We start from the raw sequence: 19,886 nt of genomic DNA, 5'->3' as shown, positions 1-19,886 counted from the left end.
GTAGATCTAACACTGCTCCTTCTCTGGTTGGCACCTCTACATATTGTTGTAAAAAACTATCTTGCACACATTTCACAAACTCTAACCCATCCAGTCCTTTCACAGAATGTGTTTCCCAATCTATATGTGGAAAATTAAAATCTCCCATAATTACAACCCTGTGCTTATCACAAATATCTACTATCTCCCTACAGATTTGCTCCTCTAGGTCTCGGTCCCCTCCGGGTGGTCTATAATACACCCCTACAAGTGTAACCTCTCCTTTCCTACTCCTCAGTTCCACCCAAATAGCCTCCGTGGTTGAGCCCTCTAATCTATCCTGCCTAGGCACCGCTGTAATATTTTCCCTGACAAGCAATGCAACCCCACCTCCTCTTGCCCCTCCGACTCTATCACACCTAAAACAACGAAACCCAGGGATATTCATCTGCCAATCACATCCCTCCTGCAACCATGTCTCACTAATCGCTACCACATCATACTTCCAAGTATCAATCCACACCTTCAGCTCATCCACCTTTTTTACAATACTCCTGGCATTAAAATATATGAATTTCAGAAATTTCCCAATTCTTAATCCCTGTTTTTCCTCATCTTTAATAACAACATTATTTCCTTTTTCTGCCAATTGCCCTTCATCTTCTTCCAGAGCATTTCCCTTCTCTATCACCTGCCCATCCATATTCAAATACTTACTACAAAATCAAAGCAACACAGATACTGAAACCCTGAAGTAAAAATCATGAATAGTGGAAAGATTTGACAGACCAGGTAGCACGTGTAGATACGAGATATGTTTACCTGAGCTGGGAAACTTATGCTTCCTGACGAGAGAACTTTGCACTCAACGTTGGGAATATTGAAGGTTAGTTATGGGGCAAACCTCTGTCCACATTGAATTCAATTTGAGATTTAACACCAGAAACTAAATTTCGATGTGTTGGTGTTTCAGTGGAGTAAAGGGAATTCCAGTGACATGAGAGAGGAACTGGCCACAGTAGATTGGACGGCAGCACGAGTGGGGAAGGGGACAGAGCAGCAAAGGGTGGAGTTCCTGTAAGAAATGGGGAAGACGCAGGATAAATACAGACTGAAAAGGGGGAATATTCAAATGGAAAAATGTCACCACAGTGGCTGATGAGAGAAGTCAAAACCAATGTGAAAGCAAAAGAGAGGGCAGACAAGGAAGCAAAAATGAGAGAGAAGATCGAGGACTGGGAAATTTTTTAAAACTCATGGAAGGTAAAAAAAAAATCTTAAGGAGGGACAAAATGAAGTATGAAAGGTGGCTCGCAAATAATATCAAAAGGCTTCTTCAAGTATATAAAGAGTAAACCAGAGGTGAGATTGGATCTAGGGCCGCTCGAAAATGATGCTGGAGAAATAATAATGGGAGACGTGGAAACGCCAGAGAAACTAAATGAATATTTGGCATCAGGCTTCATTGTGGAAAACACAAGCTATGGGCCAGATTCTGAGGGATATCAGGGAAGGGAAGTGAGTGCAGTGACTATTTCAAGGGAGAAAGTGCTCAGAAAGCTGGTGGTCTAAGAGTGGATTAGTCTCCCGAACCAGATGGATCACACCCTCGGGTCCTGAAAGAGAGAGCGGGAGAGATTGTGGTGACATTGATAATGATTGTTCAGGAATCACTAGATCCTGGTAAGGTAGGTGGAGGAGTAGATAGTTTTGAGGAAGCACGGAGGCTGCAGGAGGACTTGTATTAGGAGAATGGGCAGAGAAATGGCAAATGAAACATAATGTGTATGTTCATGCACTTTGGTAGAAAAAGTAAATGGGCAGACTATTTTTAAATTGGGGAGAAAATCGAGGGACTCAGCAGGTCAGGCTGCATCTCTGGAGAGAAAAGGACTCTCATTGTTTTGGATTAGGACCCATTTTCATAGAAGGGAATTGCCCTGATGTTCATGGGCAAAAGATGGGCATGGATGTCATGGGGTGGGGCCTGTTTCTCTGCCCTACCACCCTGTGACTAATCATGACGTATTCCCATCAAGTCCCCTCAGATTCTGAGTTCCCAGCAATTCTCTAAATCTGGAGATCTGTCAACCAGAAGAAAGGGGAGGCAGCAGAAAATGCAACCTGGTGGAGGGACTTGGTGGGTGGAGCCACATCAGTGGTAGAAATAGAATGGTCAACACTTCGGAGAAAACAATTAAGGATTCTGTCCTGAATCGTCGACCATTCGTTTTCTCCGACATGCTGCTTGACCCTCTGAGTTCCTCCCGCAGATCGTGGTTGTGTGCTGGCATTCACAGCTGCCAACATTCCCCCTTGCTGATCCTTGGATCCACGTTTGCATTGATGGGGAATGAACTGAAGAGGAGGCTCTGGGTACACTCCCTGCCTCAAGCACAGTATTTCTCAGCACCTGAACTTTTTGCTGAGTTCCCGCTCCTCCTCCTCCCATCTGTTGTTCTATACAGTCACCCAGAAAGTTCATACCGTCTGAGATACAAGACTAATCTCCAACACTGTAGTTCCGTGTGTGCATGGATGGCTACATTATGATCAGGGTGATGGGCTGAGTGAACACAGTTCTAACACTCTCTTCCACTCTGCAGAGCAACCAAGGTGCCATGTCAGGCACCATGGCTAGCCAGCCAGACATGGTAAACGTTAATGGCTGTGTGACCCCTTCACTGACTCTAGACCTTCGATCTTCACACAATGAGCTACTGAACGCAGAGTTGAAGCGTTGTCCCCAGCCCAAGGGCCGCAAGGTTTACGCTTCAACTGACCTGCAGTCTGCCATGGGGCTGGGCAGCGACGCTGCCAACACCAAGTGGATGAAGGACGGGTGCAACCAGATGCGCAAGGCAGCAGAGCATGAGAGGCAGGACCAGAACAGAAACATCACCACCAAGGCAGGAGGCGGAGAAGATACAGCAAACAAGGAGCAGGCCGAGTCTCCAGCCAAGGTGCGGGCAGTCAGTGAGGCTGCCCCCAGCAGGAGCAACAGCTTCCTCAGTTATTACATGGGTCTGGAGCTGTCCTTGGAGGGGACATCCCAGAATCTGGACACAGAGCAGCCTCTGCTCCTCCAGCTGCACCAAGGGGACTGTGAAAGCTGTCCGGTGGAACCAAACGGTCAGCTCGTGGTAAACGGGGAGCAGCCGATGGAAGATGGTGGTCGGAGCAGGCTGGACGCTCCTCTGGAGGTGCCCTGTGACGATAGGAAAGGATCGTGTCTGCTGTTCGGGATGAGGAACACGGCAGCAAGTGATGAGGACTCCAGCTGGACCAGCCTGTCTCAAGGCAGTGTGTCCTGGAGTTCACCTGACGATATCGGTAAGGTACAGCTCATTTGTTTTTTGTACTGAAATAAAGCTTTGTTTTATCTACTGTCCAGGCAAGTCAACTATGACAGCAAATAGTGCAATAATGTGAAATGTAGACATAAATAGACAATTACATGCTGGGAGAAATGTAAACATTGTCACATAGTGCAGTGTATGGAGAACGTCCAAAATATAGAACTGGACAGGCCTTTTGGCCTTGAGTGTTGTGTTGACATACATAAGCTTACTCCAAGATCAAACTAACCCTTGTCCTGTTCCCCCCACCCAGCCCGCAGGCACCTCCATCCCTCAGCCCGTGGGCATATCCACCCCCCAGCCCGCAGGCGTCTCCACCCCCACCAAGCCCTGGATGATCTTAGTGACATCCTATCCCCTGTCCTGATGGCAGCATCATGAACCCTGAGTAGGGCCCAGACCTCTGCATCCAACCATGGTTTCTGGTTAGCCCTGGTTGTGAACTATTTAAATTTCGGTGACATCCTCAATGGACTTGCTGATGCAGCCAGTCACTGAGCTCCTGTACTTCTCTCTTGTTTATACGACCATTGTAGACGAATGACCATTCGGAGTTCATCCCACTCCAGTTCCTGAACAGGGAGCTGGAGATCTCTCATGATACAACCCTGTTATTTTGCACCTTTCTAAAATCTGCCTTCTCTTTAGTGGTCTGGAGGCCCATCGAGTTCTTTCTCCCTTTCAGTTTCTGACTTCCACCCTCACTGGCTCATTAGATGATTCCTGCATAACGTCTTCTCTTTCTGCAGCTGTGATTACTATCACTCCCCTATACCCACCCCCCCCATCTCAGTTCAAACATGTAACCCTGGGACATCAAGTAGCCAAGCCTGTCCTTGCATCAGTGTCTGTAATGGCCACATCACCATAATTCCACATATTGTTCGATGCTCAGTTCATCACCTTTATTCTTAGTCCTTCTCCCTTTGAAGTAAACACCCATCCACTGCCTGTCCTTCCTCGCTACACATTGGATTATCTTTCCACCAACTGCGCCATCAAATGACCCAACACTAATTCCTATTCCTTCCCCAGTTTTGTTTGAACACTCCCCAACAGCTCTAGTGAACCTGTCTGCAGGGAGGTTATTGCTCCCTCGTGCTCTAGTCATGCCTTTCCCAGAAGAGACCTGCCCTTGCGAACACAAATTCAACACTTGCACCTCTTCCCTCACCACCACTCAGGGCCCCAAACAGTCTTTATAAGTGAAGCAACACTTGCGATACTGTAGGGTCATTTATTGCATTTGCTGCACCTTCTCCTTGTGATCAGACTGGGAAATTGTTTTATTGAGCACCTTTGCTCTGTCCGCTGCCACTCCAACAACCTCCCAGTGGCCAAATTTTAAATTTACACATATAGCTTGGTAACAGGCCCATGCTGCCCAATTACATCCGATTGACCCGCAACCCCTCAGTACGTTTTGACGGGTGGGAGGAAACCGGAGCCCCGGGGAAAACCTATGCAGACACAGGGAGAACATACAAACTCCTGACAGACAGCACGGAGATTCAAACCAAGGTCCCATTTGCTGGTACTATAATGGTGTTGTGCTAACCGCTACGCCAACCTTGCTGACCTCTTCAATTCCACACACCATTCGCAATCTGACATGTCTGTCCAAGGCGTCATAGACTGTCAAATTAAGGCTACTCACAAATTGTATGAACAACTCCTTAAGTTCTGTCACGACAGTGTCCGGACCTCGGCATTGATTTTGATTTCTCCAATTTCTGTTCATTTCCTCCCCTGGTTTCTCTGGAGACAGATTGTGGAAAGTTGTAAAAGCAACAAGATTATCATAGAGTGAAACTCTAACTGTGCCCATATTGATTGGTGTGTCCTTTGTGTCGGAGCATGGATGTGGCAGAATTTAAGTGTGTTCAGAAGAGTTTTTTGATGCAACATGGAGACAGTCAAACCAGGAAATGGTCCACGTGATCATTGGGAAATGATCAAAGCTGATTACAGTTTCAGTGAGGGACCTTTTTGGGAATAGTGATCATTTTCCAGAAGTTACACGATTATTATGGGGAGGTGTTTAATCAAGAGTTAGGAAGAATAAATTGGGAGCAGAAAGAGAACCTTGTGTGAAAAAGTCATGAATATTTTCAAGAAGGAAAATGGTTGACGAAGCTGCCATCAGACTGAGCATGGAAGAATAGAAAGTGCAGGAAGGAGCTCTGGAAGGGCCAGAAGGGGCCATGAGATGTCCTTAGTGATCAGGATTGGAGAAAATCCCAAGGCATAAAAAACAATGTTCCGGAGGATGTCTGAGGAGCAAAGGAGGGAATTTGTGTTTGGAAACAGCATATATGTCCGAGGTACAAAACGAGTACTCTCATTGGTATCTACAAAGGAGAACGACGGGGAGATTTTAAATTGGAGAAAGGATAATTTTGAGGAAATGAGGAAGAATCTAAAAAACATGGATCGGGCTAGGTTGTTTTCTGACAAGGATGTGCTTGGTAAAGCCTTCAAAGGTGAAATTTTGAACATACAGAATAGACATGATCCTTTGAATTAAAGGAAGAAGGATATTTGTGATGTGGCGAAGAAGAGAGGTGTACAGCAGGCAGAGGCAACAAGGAGCAAATGAGGTATTGAATCGTCTAAGGATTGTTTGACAGCTCCTGACCTGGAGAACACTGCAGCACAGTACAGGCCCTTTAGCCCTTGATGTTGTGACAAACATACATATTCCTACCAAAAAAGCCTAAAATCTCCCTACCCTGAAACCCTCTATTTTCATTTCATCCATGTGCTTGTCTGAGTCTCTTAAATGCCCCCAATGTTTCAGCCACCACCATTGCCCCGGGCACGACATTCAGATACCCACAACTCTCTGCGTTAAAAGACAGATTCTGTTCACAATTTACTCTCTGTAGTTGGAATTTAGGAGAATGAGGGGGATCTCATTGAAACACTTTGAATGTTGAAAGGTGTGGAAAGACTAGATGTAGAAAGGTTGTTTCCCACGGTGGGAAAGTCTAGGACAAGAGGGCACAACTTTCAGGATTGAAGGGCGTCCACTTAGAACAGAGATGTGGAGAAATTTCCTCAGTCGGAGGGAGATGAATCTGTGGAATTTGTTACCATGGAAGGCTGTGGAGACCGAGGCATTGGGTGTATTTAAGGCAGAGATTGACAGGTTCTTGATTAGCCAGCACATCAAAGGTTGTGGGGAGAAGGCCGGGCAGTGGGTCTGAGTGGGGAAATCAATCAGCTCATGATTAAATGGTGGAGAAGACTTGATGGGCTGAATGGCCTTTTTATGCTCCTGTGTCATATGGTCTGGGGTACCTGAGGAATATAAAAAATTAAGAAGGAAATCGGGAAGGCTGAAAGAAAACATGAGGTTGCTTTGGCAGACAATGTGAAGGAAAATCCCAAGGGCTTCTGTAGGTATATTAAAAGCAAAAGGTTAGTAAGGGACAAAATTGGTCCCTTAGGATTTGAAGATCAGACTGATCAGCTTTGTATGGAGCCAAAAGAGATGGGAGAGGTCTTAAATGGGTTTTTATCATCTACATTTAGTCAGGAAACGGGCACAGAGTCGTGGGAAGTGAGCCAAACAAGCAGTATGGACATGGAACCCATACACATTAAAGAGGATGAGGTGCTTGGAGCCTGAAAGCGAATAAACATGCATGTCCCCAGGACCCATTAAGGTATTCGCTCAGATCTTGAGGAAGGCCTGTGCAGATATTGCGGGGGCCCTGTAAAAAAAATTTAAGATGTCCTTTCACAGATGGTGGGGTGGATTGAAGTATGGTGCGGTGGATTGGAGAATAGGCTGTATTGTTCGGTTGTTTAAAAAAATACAGGCTCCAAAAAGAACCTGTTGTAGCAGTAGCTATACGGAGTCAGAAGAATGAGACCAGTATGCAGTGGCCTTGTCTGCACTCCGGCTGTTTATTTTAATTTCCCACGCTGTGCCTTTATAAGGCCATCCGTTAGACCCACGCTTGCGCTGGAGGTGACATCATTGAAGCCGTCATTAAAGATGAAATAGTGAAACTTTTGGAACGTAAGGGTTCAATCAGGCAGACGCAGCCTGGTTTTAGAAAGGGAAGATCTTGTTTGAGAAACTTGTTAGGATTTTTTGAGGATATAATGGGTGCGGTTGGATAGAGGGGAACAGGTTGATGTTGTCTATTTGGATTTCCAGAAAGCGTTTGATAAGGTGCCGCACAAGAGACTTCTCAGTAAGTTACAGGAAAGTGGAGTCCGGGGAAGTCTATTGGCCTGGATTGAAAATTGGTTGTCTGACAGGAGGCAGAGAGTCGGGAGAAGTGGGAGTTTTTCAGGTTGGCAGAGAGTGGTAAAGTGGGGTGCCGCAGGGGTCAGTGTTAGGCCCACAACTGTTCATCATTTACATTGATGACTTGGAGGAGGGGACAAAATGTGGTGTAGCCAAGCTTGCGGATGAGACCAAATTGAGTGGAGGAGCAAATTGTAATGAGGATGTGGAGAGTCTGCAGAGGGATAGAGTTAAGCTGGATGAGTGGGCAAAGGTCTGGCAGACGGAGTACAATGTTAGTAAGTGTGAGGTGATCCACTTTGGCAAGAAAAATAAAAGAGCTGAATATTATTTAAAGGGTGAAAAACTACAGCAAGCTGTTGTGCAGAGGGACTTGGGAGGGCTTGTGCATGAATCGCAAAAAGTTAGGTTGCAGGTGCAGCAGGTTATTAAGAAGGCAAGTGGAATGTTGGCCTTCATCGCGAGAGGAATTGAATTCAGGAGTAGGGAGGTCATGTTGCAACCGTATAAGGTACTGGTGAGACCGCACCTGGAGTACTGTGTCCAGTTCTGGTCTCCATATTTGAGGAAGGATATACTGGCTTTGGAGATGGTCCAGAGGAGGTTTACTAGGTTGATCCCTGGGATGAAGGGGTTGACTTATGATGAAAGATTAAATTGTCTAGGATTGTATTCGCTCGAGTTCAGAAGAATGAGAGGAGATCTTATAGAAACATATAGGATTATGAAGGGTATGGATAGGATAGATGTAGGAAGGTTTTTTGAGCTGGCCGGGGAAACTAAAACAAGAGGACACAGTCTCAAGATTCGGGGGAGTAGATTTAGGACAGAGATGAGGAAAAATCGTTTTTCCCAGAGAGTAGTAAATGTTTGGAATTCTCTAACCAGGGAAGTGGTTGAGGCTGCCTCATTAAACATATTTAAAATTCGGTTAGATACATTTTTACATGATAGAGGAATTAGGGGATATGGGGAGAAGGCAGGTAGGTGGAGTTAGGTCCTAAATTAGATCAGCCATGATGGTATTGAATGGCAGAGCAGGCTCGATGGGCCATTTTTGGCCTACTCCTGTTCCTACTTCCTATGTTCCTATATCAAGCTGCTGCCTGGTGCATGTGCGGACCTGACCCAGCCAGCGGAAGAGACGCTCCCGGTGGCACCATCTTGATGCGGCTGCTCCACTGCCACGATTGTAACGTGCAGAGCCGGTTCACCTGCTATTATGGATGTGCACCACCACGCCAGGAAATTATCGGTCGGTGAGCCAGAGATCAGTGGTAGGCAGGTTATTGAAGGGAGTTTCAAGAGATTGGAAATGTATGTATTTGGATAGTCAGGGACTGATAAGGGTTAGCCAACATGGTCTTGAATGGGGTAGGTCATGTTTAACAAACATTCTGGAGTTTTTCAAGGAGGTTACCAGGAAAATTGATGAAGGAAAGGCTGTGGACGTTGTCTACATGGACTTTTGTTAGGCCTTTGACAAGATCCCACAAGGGAGGTTAGTCAGGAAGGTTCAGTCGCTCGATATTTATGGTGAGGGAGTGAATTGGATTCAACATTGGCGTTATGGGAGAGCCAGAGAGTTGTGATGGATAATTGCTTCTCTGACTGGAGGCCTGTGACTAGTGGTGTGTCTCAGAGATTGATGCTGGGACCATTGTTTGTCATCAATATCAATGAGCTAGATGACAGTGTGCTAAATTGGATCAGCAGGTTTACAGATGACACTAAAATTGGAGGTTTATTGGGCAGTGAGGAAGGTTTTTAAAACTTGAAGAGGGATCTGGACCAGCTGGAAAATGGCAGATGGAATTTAATGCAGACAAGAGTGAGGTGCTGCAATTTTGAAGGACAAACCAAGGTCGGATATACACAGTAAATGGTTGGGCACAGAAGACTGTGGAGTATCAGAGGAATCTGTGAATACAGATACATATTCCTTGAAAGTGGCATCACAGGTCGATGGGGCTATAACATGGGGTTTTTCACATTGGCCATGAACCAAAGTATTGGGTACAGGAGCTGGGATGTTATGGTAAAGTTGGATAAGATATTGGTGAGGCCGAATTTGGAGGATTATTTGCAGTTTTGGTCACCTAACTACAGGAAAGATATGAATAAACTTGAAAGAGTGCAGAGAGGATTTACTAGGATGTTTCTGGGACTTGAGGAACTGAGTTACAGGGAAAGGTTGGAATGAAACATGAAAGTCTACAGGCGCTGTGATTGTAGTAAAACCATAGGAATGCTGGAAGACCTCAACAGGTCTTGCAGTGTCCATAGCAGACAAAACCAACAGACGAAGGTTGTTAGTTGAATCTGGATTGAATATTCTATATCCCCTGTCCTTTCTTTCCTTCTCCCCAGCCTTTTAAATCAGGCACCTTCCTGCCTTTTACTCGTACCTGAAGAAGGGTTCAAGCTATATATATATCTGTACCTTCTGTGGAAATTGTAAGACCTGCTGAGTTACTCCAGTATTTCTGTTTTTAAAATAGGGTGAGGTTAAGCGTGTTCAGACTTTATTCCCTGGAGCATAGAAGAATGAGGGGAGATTTGATCGAGGTATTTGAAATTATGAGGGGGTGGACAGAGTAAATGTAGGTTGGGTTTTTCCACTGAGGGTAGGTGAGATGCAAACCAGAGGACACTGATTAAGGGTGAAAGAGGGGAGGTTTAAGGTGAACATGAGGGGGAACTTCTTCACATAGAGAGTGATGGGGGTGTGGAACGAGCTGTTAGCTAAAGTGGTGAATATGAGCTCAATTTTAACATGCAAGGAAAAATTGGACAGGGACATTAATGGGAGAGATATGGTCTTGGGTGCAGGTCAGTGGGACCAGACAGAATAATAGTTTGCAATGGACTGGAAGGGCTGAAGGGCCTGTTTTCTTTGCTCTACTTTTCTATGGTTCTAATGCTCACAAGTTAAGGCATTTTGAGATCAAAAAGGAGGTGGTGTTGGGTACTTTGAAAAGCATTAAAGCCAACAAGTCCCATGGGCCTGATCGGATATATCCCCAGTTATTGAAAGAAGCAAGTGAAAAAATAGCTGGGCTCGTGACAAAGATCTTTGGTTTCTCACTGGCAAGTGATGATGTACCAGAGGACTGGAAATCAGCTTATGTACATATATTCAAGAGGGAAAAACCGAATGGAGGCCTGTGGCTTATGGCATCCCTCAGGGTTTGGTGCAGGGTCCATTGTTTGTCAAATATAAGACCAGAAGTAGCCCATTAAGCCCATCGAGTCCGCTCCACCATTCCATCCTGAGCTGATCCATAGAACATTCCAGCACAGAAACAGGCCCGTCGGCCCTTCTAGTCCATGACATACTATTATGCTCCCTAGTCCCACTGACCTCCACCCAGTCCATATCCCTCCATACCTCTCCCAACCATGTACCTGTCCAAATTCCTAAATGTTAACATTGAGCCCACTTTCACCACTTCAGCTGGCAGCTCGTTCTACACTCCCACCCACCCCTCTCTGTGTGAAGAAATTCCCGCTTTCACTGTTAACCCACATTCTCTGGTTTGTATCTCACCTGCCATCAGTGGAGACATTTACTGTGTCTGGACCAGAAGCGGGCAACATTTTACCATGCGTGGGCCACATGGTGTCTCAGTGGTTGAGTGGCAGGTCACACTGATGCAACCATTAACGAAATAAATAAATAAATGGAATGAACACGATGGTGCGTTTCAGGTCAAGGAAGACGTCTTTAAATCTGGAAATGCACCAAAAATCACGAGTTGGTCATGAAAATTAAACAATAAAAAAACAGAAAAGTTAGAAAGGAGAAAAATTAGACACAATGAGAACAAAATAACAAACCCTAAAATGGACACCGTGGGAGGGGGAGAATATCACCGTGGGAAGGGGAGAATGACAACGTGGGAGGGGGAGAATATCACTGTGGGAGGGGGAGAATGTCACCGTGGGAGGGGGAGAATGACACCGTGGGAGGGGGAGAATATCACCGTGGGAGGGGAAGAATGACACCGTGGGAAGGGGAGAATGACACCATGGGAGGGGGAGAATGACACCGTGAGAGGGGGAGAATATCACCGTGGGAGGGGGAGAATATCACCGTGGGATGGGGAGAGTGACACCGTGGGAGGGGGAGAATGACACCGTGGGAGGGGGAGAATTACACCGTGAGAGGGGGAGAATATCACCGTGGGAGGGGGAGAATATCACCGTGGGAGGGGGAGAGTGACACCGTGGGAGGGGGAGAATATCACCGTGGGAGGGGGAGAATGACACCGTGGGAGGGGGAGAGTGACACCGTGGGAGGGGGAGAGTGACACTGTGGGAGGGGGAGAATATCACCGTGGGAGGGGGAGAATATCACCGTGGGAGGGGGAGAATGACACCGTGGGAGGGGGAGCCTCACACAAGGGAGGGGGTTCTCACACAGAGAGAGGAAGTGACAGAGGGAGAGAGATTTACGCTCAGAAAAGGAGTCTTAGAGAGAGGGGGGGTGGGGGGGAATCCAAACCAGGGAGAAGAAGTCCAAAGCTCTGCGAGGGAGTCCAAGACAGAGGTAGATGATTGCAGAGAGAGAGCGGTACCACACAGATATGTTTAAAGAGTTTTACAGAAAGAGGTGTTGTTGCAGAGAGAGAGAGAGAAAGGTGGATTCTCACAGACTGGTCTCACAGAAGAGATAGATCTCACACAGGAGAAGGCACTCATAGACAGTGGGAAAATGTTACTGTTTGGGGGGAGAGCAACACCGTGGGGGGTGGGGTAGAATATCATGGGGGCAGTCTCCAACGGGTGGAGAGTGGGGGAGCCGTGCACTGAAATGGAGCTACCACCAAAGGGGGAGCCATGCACCAAAGGTGGGAACCATAAACAGAGGAGGGAGCCTCAGACCGAGGGGGGGGCAGAAGCACACTGGGCTGGATAAATTTGGATCCGTCCCATGGGCCATAGGTTGCCCACTCCTGGTTTAAACCCTTCAAAATTTAATATGCCTCTATCAAATCCTCCCCTTATTCTTCTATTCTCCAGGGTATAAAGACCTAATTTGTTGAACCTTTCTCTGTAACTCAGTTCCTGAAGTCCAGGCAACATCCTAGTAAATCTGCTCTGCACTCTATCTATCTTATTGATATCTTTCCTGTAGTTCGGTGAACAAAACTGCACACAATCCTCCAAATTTGGCCTCACCAATGTCTTATACGACTTTACCATTACATCCCAACTCCTGTACTTAATACTTTGATTTATGAAGGCCAATGTGCCAAAAGCTGTCTTTACAACCCTATCCACCTGTGACGCCACTTTCATGGAATTAAGTATCTGTATTCCCCGGCCCCTCTGTTCTACCGCACTCCTCAGTGCCCGACCATTTACCGTGTATGTCCTTTCTTGGTTTGGCCTTCTAAAATTCAACACCTCAAACTTGTCTGCATTAAATTCCATCTGCCATTTTTCAGCCCATTATTCCAGCTGGTCCAGATCCCTCTGCAAGCTTTGAAAACCTTCTTCACTGTGCACAACCCCTCCAATCTTAGTGTCATCTGCAAATTTGCTGATCCAATTTACCACATTATCATCCAGATCATTGATGTAGATGACAAACAACAGTGGTCCCAGTGCTGATCCATGAGGCAACACCACTAATCACAGGTCTCCAGTCTGAGAAGCAATCATCCACCACTACTCTCTGGCTTCTCCTGTCCAACCATTATTGAATCCAGTTGACCACCTCCCCATGAACACCTCGCATCTGAACCTTCCTGTCTAACCTCCCAACAATGAATATGTTAACATAACATATAACATAACAACAATTACAGCACGGAAACAGGCCATTAGGCCCTTCTAGTCCGCACCGAACCAAACACCCCTTTCTAGTCTCACCTCCCTGCACAATGCCCATAACCTTCCATCTTCTTCTCATCCATATACCTGGCCAACCTTTTCTTAAATAATACAATTGACTCCGCCGCCACTATTTCTCCCGGAAGATGATTCCACACAGCTACCACTCTCTAGTAAAGAAGTTCCCCCTCATGTTACCTGTAAACCTCTGCCCCTTAATTCTTAACTCATGTCCTCTTGTTTTAATCTTTCCTCCTCTTAACGGAAATAGTCTATCCACATCCATTCTGTCTATCCCTTTCATAATCTTAAATACTTCTATCAAATCCCCTCTCAACCTTCTACGCTCCAAAGAATAAAGACCCAATCTGTCCAATCTCTCCCCATACTCCAGATGCTTAAACACAGGCAACATTCTGGTAAACCTTCTCTGCACTCTCTCCACTCTGTTTATATCCTTCCTATAATTAGGCGACCAGAACTGCACACAGAACTCCAAATTAGCCCGCACCAACGTCTTATACAATCTCAACATCATCTCCCAACTCCTATATTCCATGCAATGATTGATAAAGGCCAGCATACTAAAAGTCTTCTTCACCACCCTATTCACGTGAGTTTCTACCTTCAGGGAACGATGTACCGTTACTCCTAAATCTTTCTGCTCTTCTGTATTCCTCAATGCTCTCCCATTTACCACATATGTCCTATTTTGATTCTTCTTACCAAAATGAAGCACCTCACACTTATCAGCATTAAATTCCATCTGCCATTTTTCAGCCCACTTTTCTAAGCAGCCCAAATCCCTCTGCAATCCTTGAAAACCTTCTTCATTATCCACTATTCCACCTATCTTAGTATCGTCTGCATATTTACTAATCCAATTCACCACCCCATCATCTAGATCATTAATGTATATAACGAACAACAATGGGCCCAATACAGATCCTTGAGGCACACCACTGGTCACCGGCCTCCAACCTGACAGACAATTATCCACTACCACTCTCTGGCCTCTCCCTTTCAGCCAATGTTCAATCCATTTGACTATCTTAAAATTTATACCTAAAGACTGCACCTTCCTAACTAACCTTCCATGTGGTACCTTATCGAAGGCCTTACTGAAGTCCATATAGACAACATCCACTGCGCTACCCTCATCCACATTCCTAGTCACCTCTTCAAAAAATTCAATCAGATTGGTCAAACATGACCTTCCTCCCACAAATCCATGTTGAGTGCTCCTGATCAGACCCTGTCTATCCAGATGTTTATAAGTACTATCTCTAAGAATTTTCTCCATTAATTTACCTACCACAGACGTCAAACTTACAGGCCGATAGTTGCCAGGCTTCCTCCTTGAACCCTTTTTAAATAACGGAACCACATGCGCAATGCGCCAATCCTCCGGCACTATCCCCATATCTAATGACATTTGGAAAATTACCGCCAGAACCTCTGCTATTTCCTCCTTCACTTCTCTCAATGTCCTGGGGAAGAACCCGTCTGGTCCCGGAGACTTATGCACCTTTATATTCTTCAAAAGCCTTAAAACTACACCTTTTGTAATCTCTATATTCCCCATATTTACCCAATTTGCTTTTTTTATCCCACATCTCCCAATATCCTTCTCCTTAGTGAATACCGAAGAAAAGAAACTGTTCAATATCTCCCCCATTTCTCTAGGCTCCACACACAGTTTTCCACTCTGATTTTCTAAGGGACCAATTTTGTCTCTAGCTTTCCTCTTACCATTAACATATTTGTAGAACTCTTTTGGATTAGTTTTCACCCTGCTTGCCATAGTTTTCTCGTACCTTCTTTTAGCTTTCCTAATTCCTCTCTTAAGATTCCTCTTACATTCAATGTATCTTTCAAACATCTCCTTAACTCCATGCTTCTTATATCTAATGTACGCCTCCCTTTTTCTTCGAACCAAGTTTCCAATATTCCTTGAAAACCACGGCTCTCTCCAACCTTTTGCCCCTCCTTTTAACCTAACAGGAACATAAAGCTTTTGCACTCTCAAAATCTGATCTTTAAAAGACTTCCATCTCTCTACTACATCCTGCCCATAAAACAAATTGTCCCAATGCACACCCTGCAAGTCCTTTCGCATCTCCTCAAATCTAGCTTTTCCCCAATCAAAAACCTCAATCCTTGGCCCTGATTTCTCTCTTTCCATAATGACATTGAAGCTGATGGCATTATGATCACTGGACCCGAAGTGCTCGCCAACACTAACCTCCGTCACTTGACCCATCCCATTTGCCAACAGTAGATCTAACACTGCTCCTTCTCTGGTTGGCACCTCTACATATTGTTGTAAAAAACTATCTTGCACACATTTCACAAACTCTAACCCATCCAGTCCTTTCACAGAATGTGTTTCCCAATCTATATGTGGAAAATTAAAATCTCCCATAATTACAACCCTGTGCTTATCACAAATATCTACTATCTCCCTACAGATTTGCTCCTCTAGGTCTCGGTCCCCTCCGGGTGGTCTATAATACACCCCTACAAGTGTAACCTCTCCTTTCCTACTCCTCAGTTCCACCCAAATAGCCTCCGTGGATGTGCCCTCTAATCTATCCTTCCTAGGCTTCCCTGACAAGCAATGCAACCCCACCTCCTCTTGCCCCTCCGACTCTATCACACCTAAAACAACGAAACCCAGGGATATTCAGTTGCCAATCACATCCCTCCTGCAACCATGTCTCACTAATCGCTACCACATCATACTTCCAAGTATCAATCCACACCTTCAGCTCATCCACCTTTTTTACAATACTCCTGGCATTAAAATATATGAATTTCAGGGATTTCCCAATTTTTAATCCCTGTTTTCCCTCATCTTTAAGAACAACATTATTTACTTTTCCTGCCAATTGCCCTTCATCTTCTTCCAGAGCATTTCCCTTCTCTATCACCTGCCCATCCATATTCAAATACTTACTACAAACTTTCTTTGTTTGCATTCTAACCTTCTCCTTACTGCTCTGTACTATTTTGTTCCCTCCCCCCAACCATTCTAGTTTAAAGGATCCTGAGTAGCCCTAGCAAATACCTCTGCCAGGATTCTGGTCCCCCTGGGATTTAAGTGTAACCCGTCCTTACTGTACAGGTCACATCTCCCCCAAAAAAGGTCCCAGTTATCCAGAAACTTAAAACCCTGCCCCTTTCTCCACCCCTTCAGCCACGTGTTAATCCTCCACCTCATTCTATTTCTATTCACACTGTCACGTGGCACAGGGAGTAATCCAGAGATTACCCCCTTTGCGGTCCTTCTTTTTAACTCCCTACCTAACTGCCTGTACTCACTTTTTAGGACCTCTTCTCTATTCCTCCCTATGTCATTGGTACCCCTACATGTACCACGACCTCTGGCTCCTGTCCCTCCCACTTTAGGATATCTGGGACCCGAGCAGCAAGATCCCGGACCCTGGCACCAGGGAGGCAAACCACCATCCGGTTCTCCTTGCTGCGTCCGCAGAATCCCCTATCCGTCCTCTTAACTATGGAGTCTCCTACCACAATTGCCCTCCTCTTCCTTTCCCTCCCTTTCTGAGCTACAGGGGCCGACCTCGTGCCGGAGGCACAGCCACTGTCGCTCCCCCCAACCTTGATGTCCCCCTCAACAGTGCTCAAAGAGGCGTACTTATTGCTGAGGGTTACATTCACAGGGCTCGTCTCTGGCACCTTACGTTCTTTTGTCCCTCTCCTAACAGTTACCCACCTTTCATCCTCCCGTGGCCCTGGCGTGACCACCTGGCTGTAACTCCTGTCTATGACTACCTCCATTTCCCTAACCAGCCTGAGGTCATCGAGCTGCAGCTCTAGTTCCTTAACACGGTCCCTGAGAATCTGCAGCTCGACACACCTAGTGCAGATATGGACATCCGGGAGTCTGGAAGACTCCAGGACCTCCCACATCCGGCACTCCCGACAACACACAGCCTTAACACTCATCCCTTACCCCAATGAAGAAGTAATGAAGAGTATCTTAGCTTTCTCTCCGCCTGCTTTTGCCGAAGCCTGATGAGCCAAAGCCTGGAAGTCCCACTCCTTCACTGGGCCACTCACTCGCTGGGCCGCTCGCTGTCCCTCTTATTTATTGGCCTTTTACCAATTAACCCCTTCACACTCTCCTGTACGCTGGCTCGACCAATGGCCGCCTCCGACGCCGACTCCTCCCCGCAGACCCTGGTAAGAGACTTTTAAAAAAGTTTTCTTACCTGCCCCGGACTCTTTTCTTTTCTGTCCTTCTCCTCTCTCCTCTCCTCTCCTCTCCTCTCCCTACTGCTAAGCTATGTCCCCAGTAAGAGTCTTTAAAAAGACCTTACCTTCCCGTCTCACTCTCCTGTACGCTGGCTCGACCAATGGCCGCCTCCGACGCCGACTCCTCCCCGCAGACCCTGGTAAGAGACTTTTAAAATGTTTTCTTACCTGCCCCGGACTCTTTTCTTTTCTGTCCTTCTCCTCTCTCCTCTCCTCTCCTCTCCTCTCCTCTCCCTACTGCTAAGCTCTGTCCCCAGTAAGAGTTTTTAAAAAGACCTTACCTTCCCGTCACACTCTCCTGTACGCTGGCTCGACCAATGGCCGCCTCCGACGCCGACTCCTCCCCGCAGACCCTGGTAAGAGACTTTTAAAAAAGTTTTCTTACCTGCCCCGGACTCTTTTCTTTTCTGTTCTTCTCCTCTCTCCTCTCCTCTCCTCTCCTCTCCTCTCCTCTCCCCTCCCTACTGCTAAGCTCTGTCCCCAGTAAGAGTCTTTAAAAAGACCTTACCTTCCCGTCACACTCTCCTGTACGCTGGCTCGACCAATGGCCGCCTCCGACGCCGACTCCTCCCCGCAGACCCTGGTAAGAGACGTTTAAAAAAGTTTTCTTACCTGCCCCGGACTCTTTTCTTTTCTGTCCTTCTCCTCTCTCCTCTCCCCTCTCCTCTCCTCTCCTCTCCTCTCCTCTCCTCTACTCTCCTCTCCTCTCCTCTCCCCTCCCTACTGCTAAGCTCTGTCCCCAGTAAGAGTCTTTAAAAAGACCTTACCTTCCCGTCACACTCTCCTGTACGCTGGCTCGACCAATGGCCGCCTCCGACGCCGACTCCTCCCCGCAGACCCTGGTAAGAGACTTTTAAAAAAGTTTTCTTACCTGCCCCGGACTCTTTTCTTTTCTGTCCTTCTCCTCTCTCCTCTCCTCTCCTCTCCTCTCCTCTCCTCTCCTCTCCTCTCCTCTCCTCTCCTCTCCTCTCCTCCTCTCCTCTCCTCTCCCATGCATAATCTTGTCAAAGGCCTTACTAAAGTCCATGTAGACAACATCCACAACCTTTCCTTCATCAACTTTCCTGGTAACTGCCTCAAAAAACGCTATAAAATTGGTCAAACACAACTTACCCCCTACCCCATCCTGAGGACAAAGCCATGTTGACTATCCTCAAGCAGTCCTTGGCTATCCAAATACTTGTTTACCTGATATGTGGAACACCTTCCAATAATTAAAAAACACAAAATGGTGGAGAAGCTCCGCAGGTCAATCAGTGCCTTTTTGTAGCAAAGGTAGAAATATAGAACCAATGTTTCGGGCTTGAGCCCTTCATCAAGGTATGGGAGAATGCCGGCAGACGTCCGAACAAAAGGGTGGGGGATAGCAAAGGCAGGAAATGATTGTATGAGGGGATGAATAGGACAGCAGCAATGAGGGGAGGAAGGATGGCTGGGTGGGTAAGGGGGAAGGGAGGGGAGAACTGGAAAGACAGGGGAGGGGAAAGAAAATGCAAACAAGTTTAACAGAAAGCAGAAAAATCAATGTTCATGCCATCTGGCTGGAGAGTGCCCAGACAGAAGATAAGGTGCTGTTCCTCCAATCTGAGGGTGATCAGGGCAGGATGGTACAAAAGACCATGGGCAAACATGGAATGGGAGGTCGCTATGGATGCAGACGGAGAGGAGGTGCTCAGCGAAGCGATCTCCCAACCTGCGATGTATCTCTCTGATATAGAGAATGCCACAATAATTTCCAATAATTTACCTACTGCTGACGTTAAGCTCACTGGCCTGTCATTTCAAGGGTTACATTTGGAGCCTTTTTTAAACAATGGAACAATGTGAGCTACCCTCTAATCCTCTGGCACCACACCCGTGGCCAAGGACATTTTAAATATTTCTGCCAGAGCCCCTACAATTTCTACACTAGCCTCCCTCAAGGTCCAAGGGAATATCTTGTCTGGTCCTGGGGATTTATCCACCCTATTTGCTTTGAGACAGTGAGCACTTCCTCCTCTTTAATGTATATCAGTTCCATGACCTCACTGGTTGTTTTTGTTACTTCCCACGACTCTGCCTGTTTCCCAAGTGAATACTAAAGCAAAAAGTCCACTTTAAGATCTTCCCCATCTCTTCTGGCTCCATTCAAAGCCGACCGCTCCAACGGGGACCAGTTTTGT

The 19,886-nt window shown here is 46.4% G+C and overlaps 1 protein-coding gene across 5 annotated transcripts in view; it reads left to right on the top strand.

Moving 5' to 3' along the window:
• The first annotated feature begins 2,573 nt into the window (after positions 1-2,573).
• The window catches only part of apbb1 (amyloid beta (A4) precursor protein-binding, family B, member 1 (Fe65)), a 109,750-nt gene continuing 92,437 nt past the window's right edge, over positions 2,574-19,886 (top strand). For all 5 annotated transcript variants that reach the window (XM_069892314.1, XM_069892311.1, XM_069892312.1 and 2 more), the window contains exon 1: positions 2,574-3,312. In XM_069892314.1, the coding sequence (XP_069748415.1) occupies positions 2,601-3,312 (712 nt within the window). In that variant the 5' untranslated portion in view covers positions 2,574-2,600. The remainder of the gene's footprint in view (positions 3,313-19,886) is intronic.

This window comes from Narcine bancroftii, chromosome 7 (genome assembly GCF_036971445.1).
Source record: "Narcine bancroftii isolate sNarBan1 chromosome 7, sNarBan1.hap1, whole genome shotgun sequence".
Taxonomy (NCBI): Eukaryota; Metazoa; Chordata; class Chondrichthyes; order Torpediniformes; family Narcinidae; genus Narcine; species Narcine bancroftii.
The sequence above is the reverse complement of the archived record's forward strand: the minus strand, read 5'-3'. Positions and strand labels throughout refer to the sequence as shown.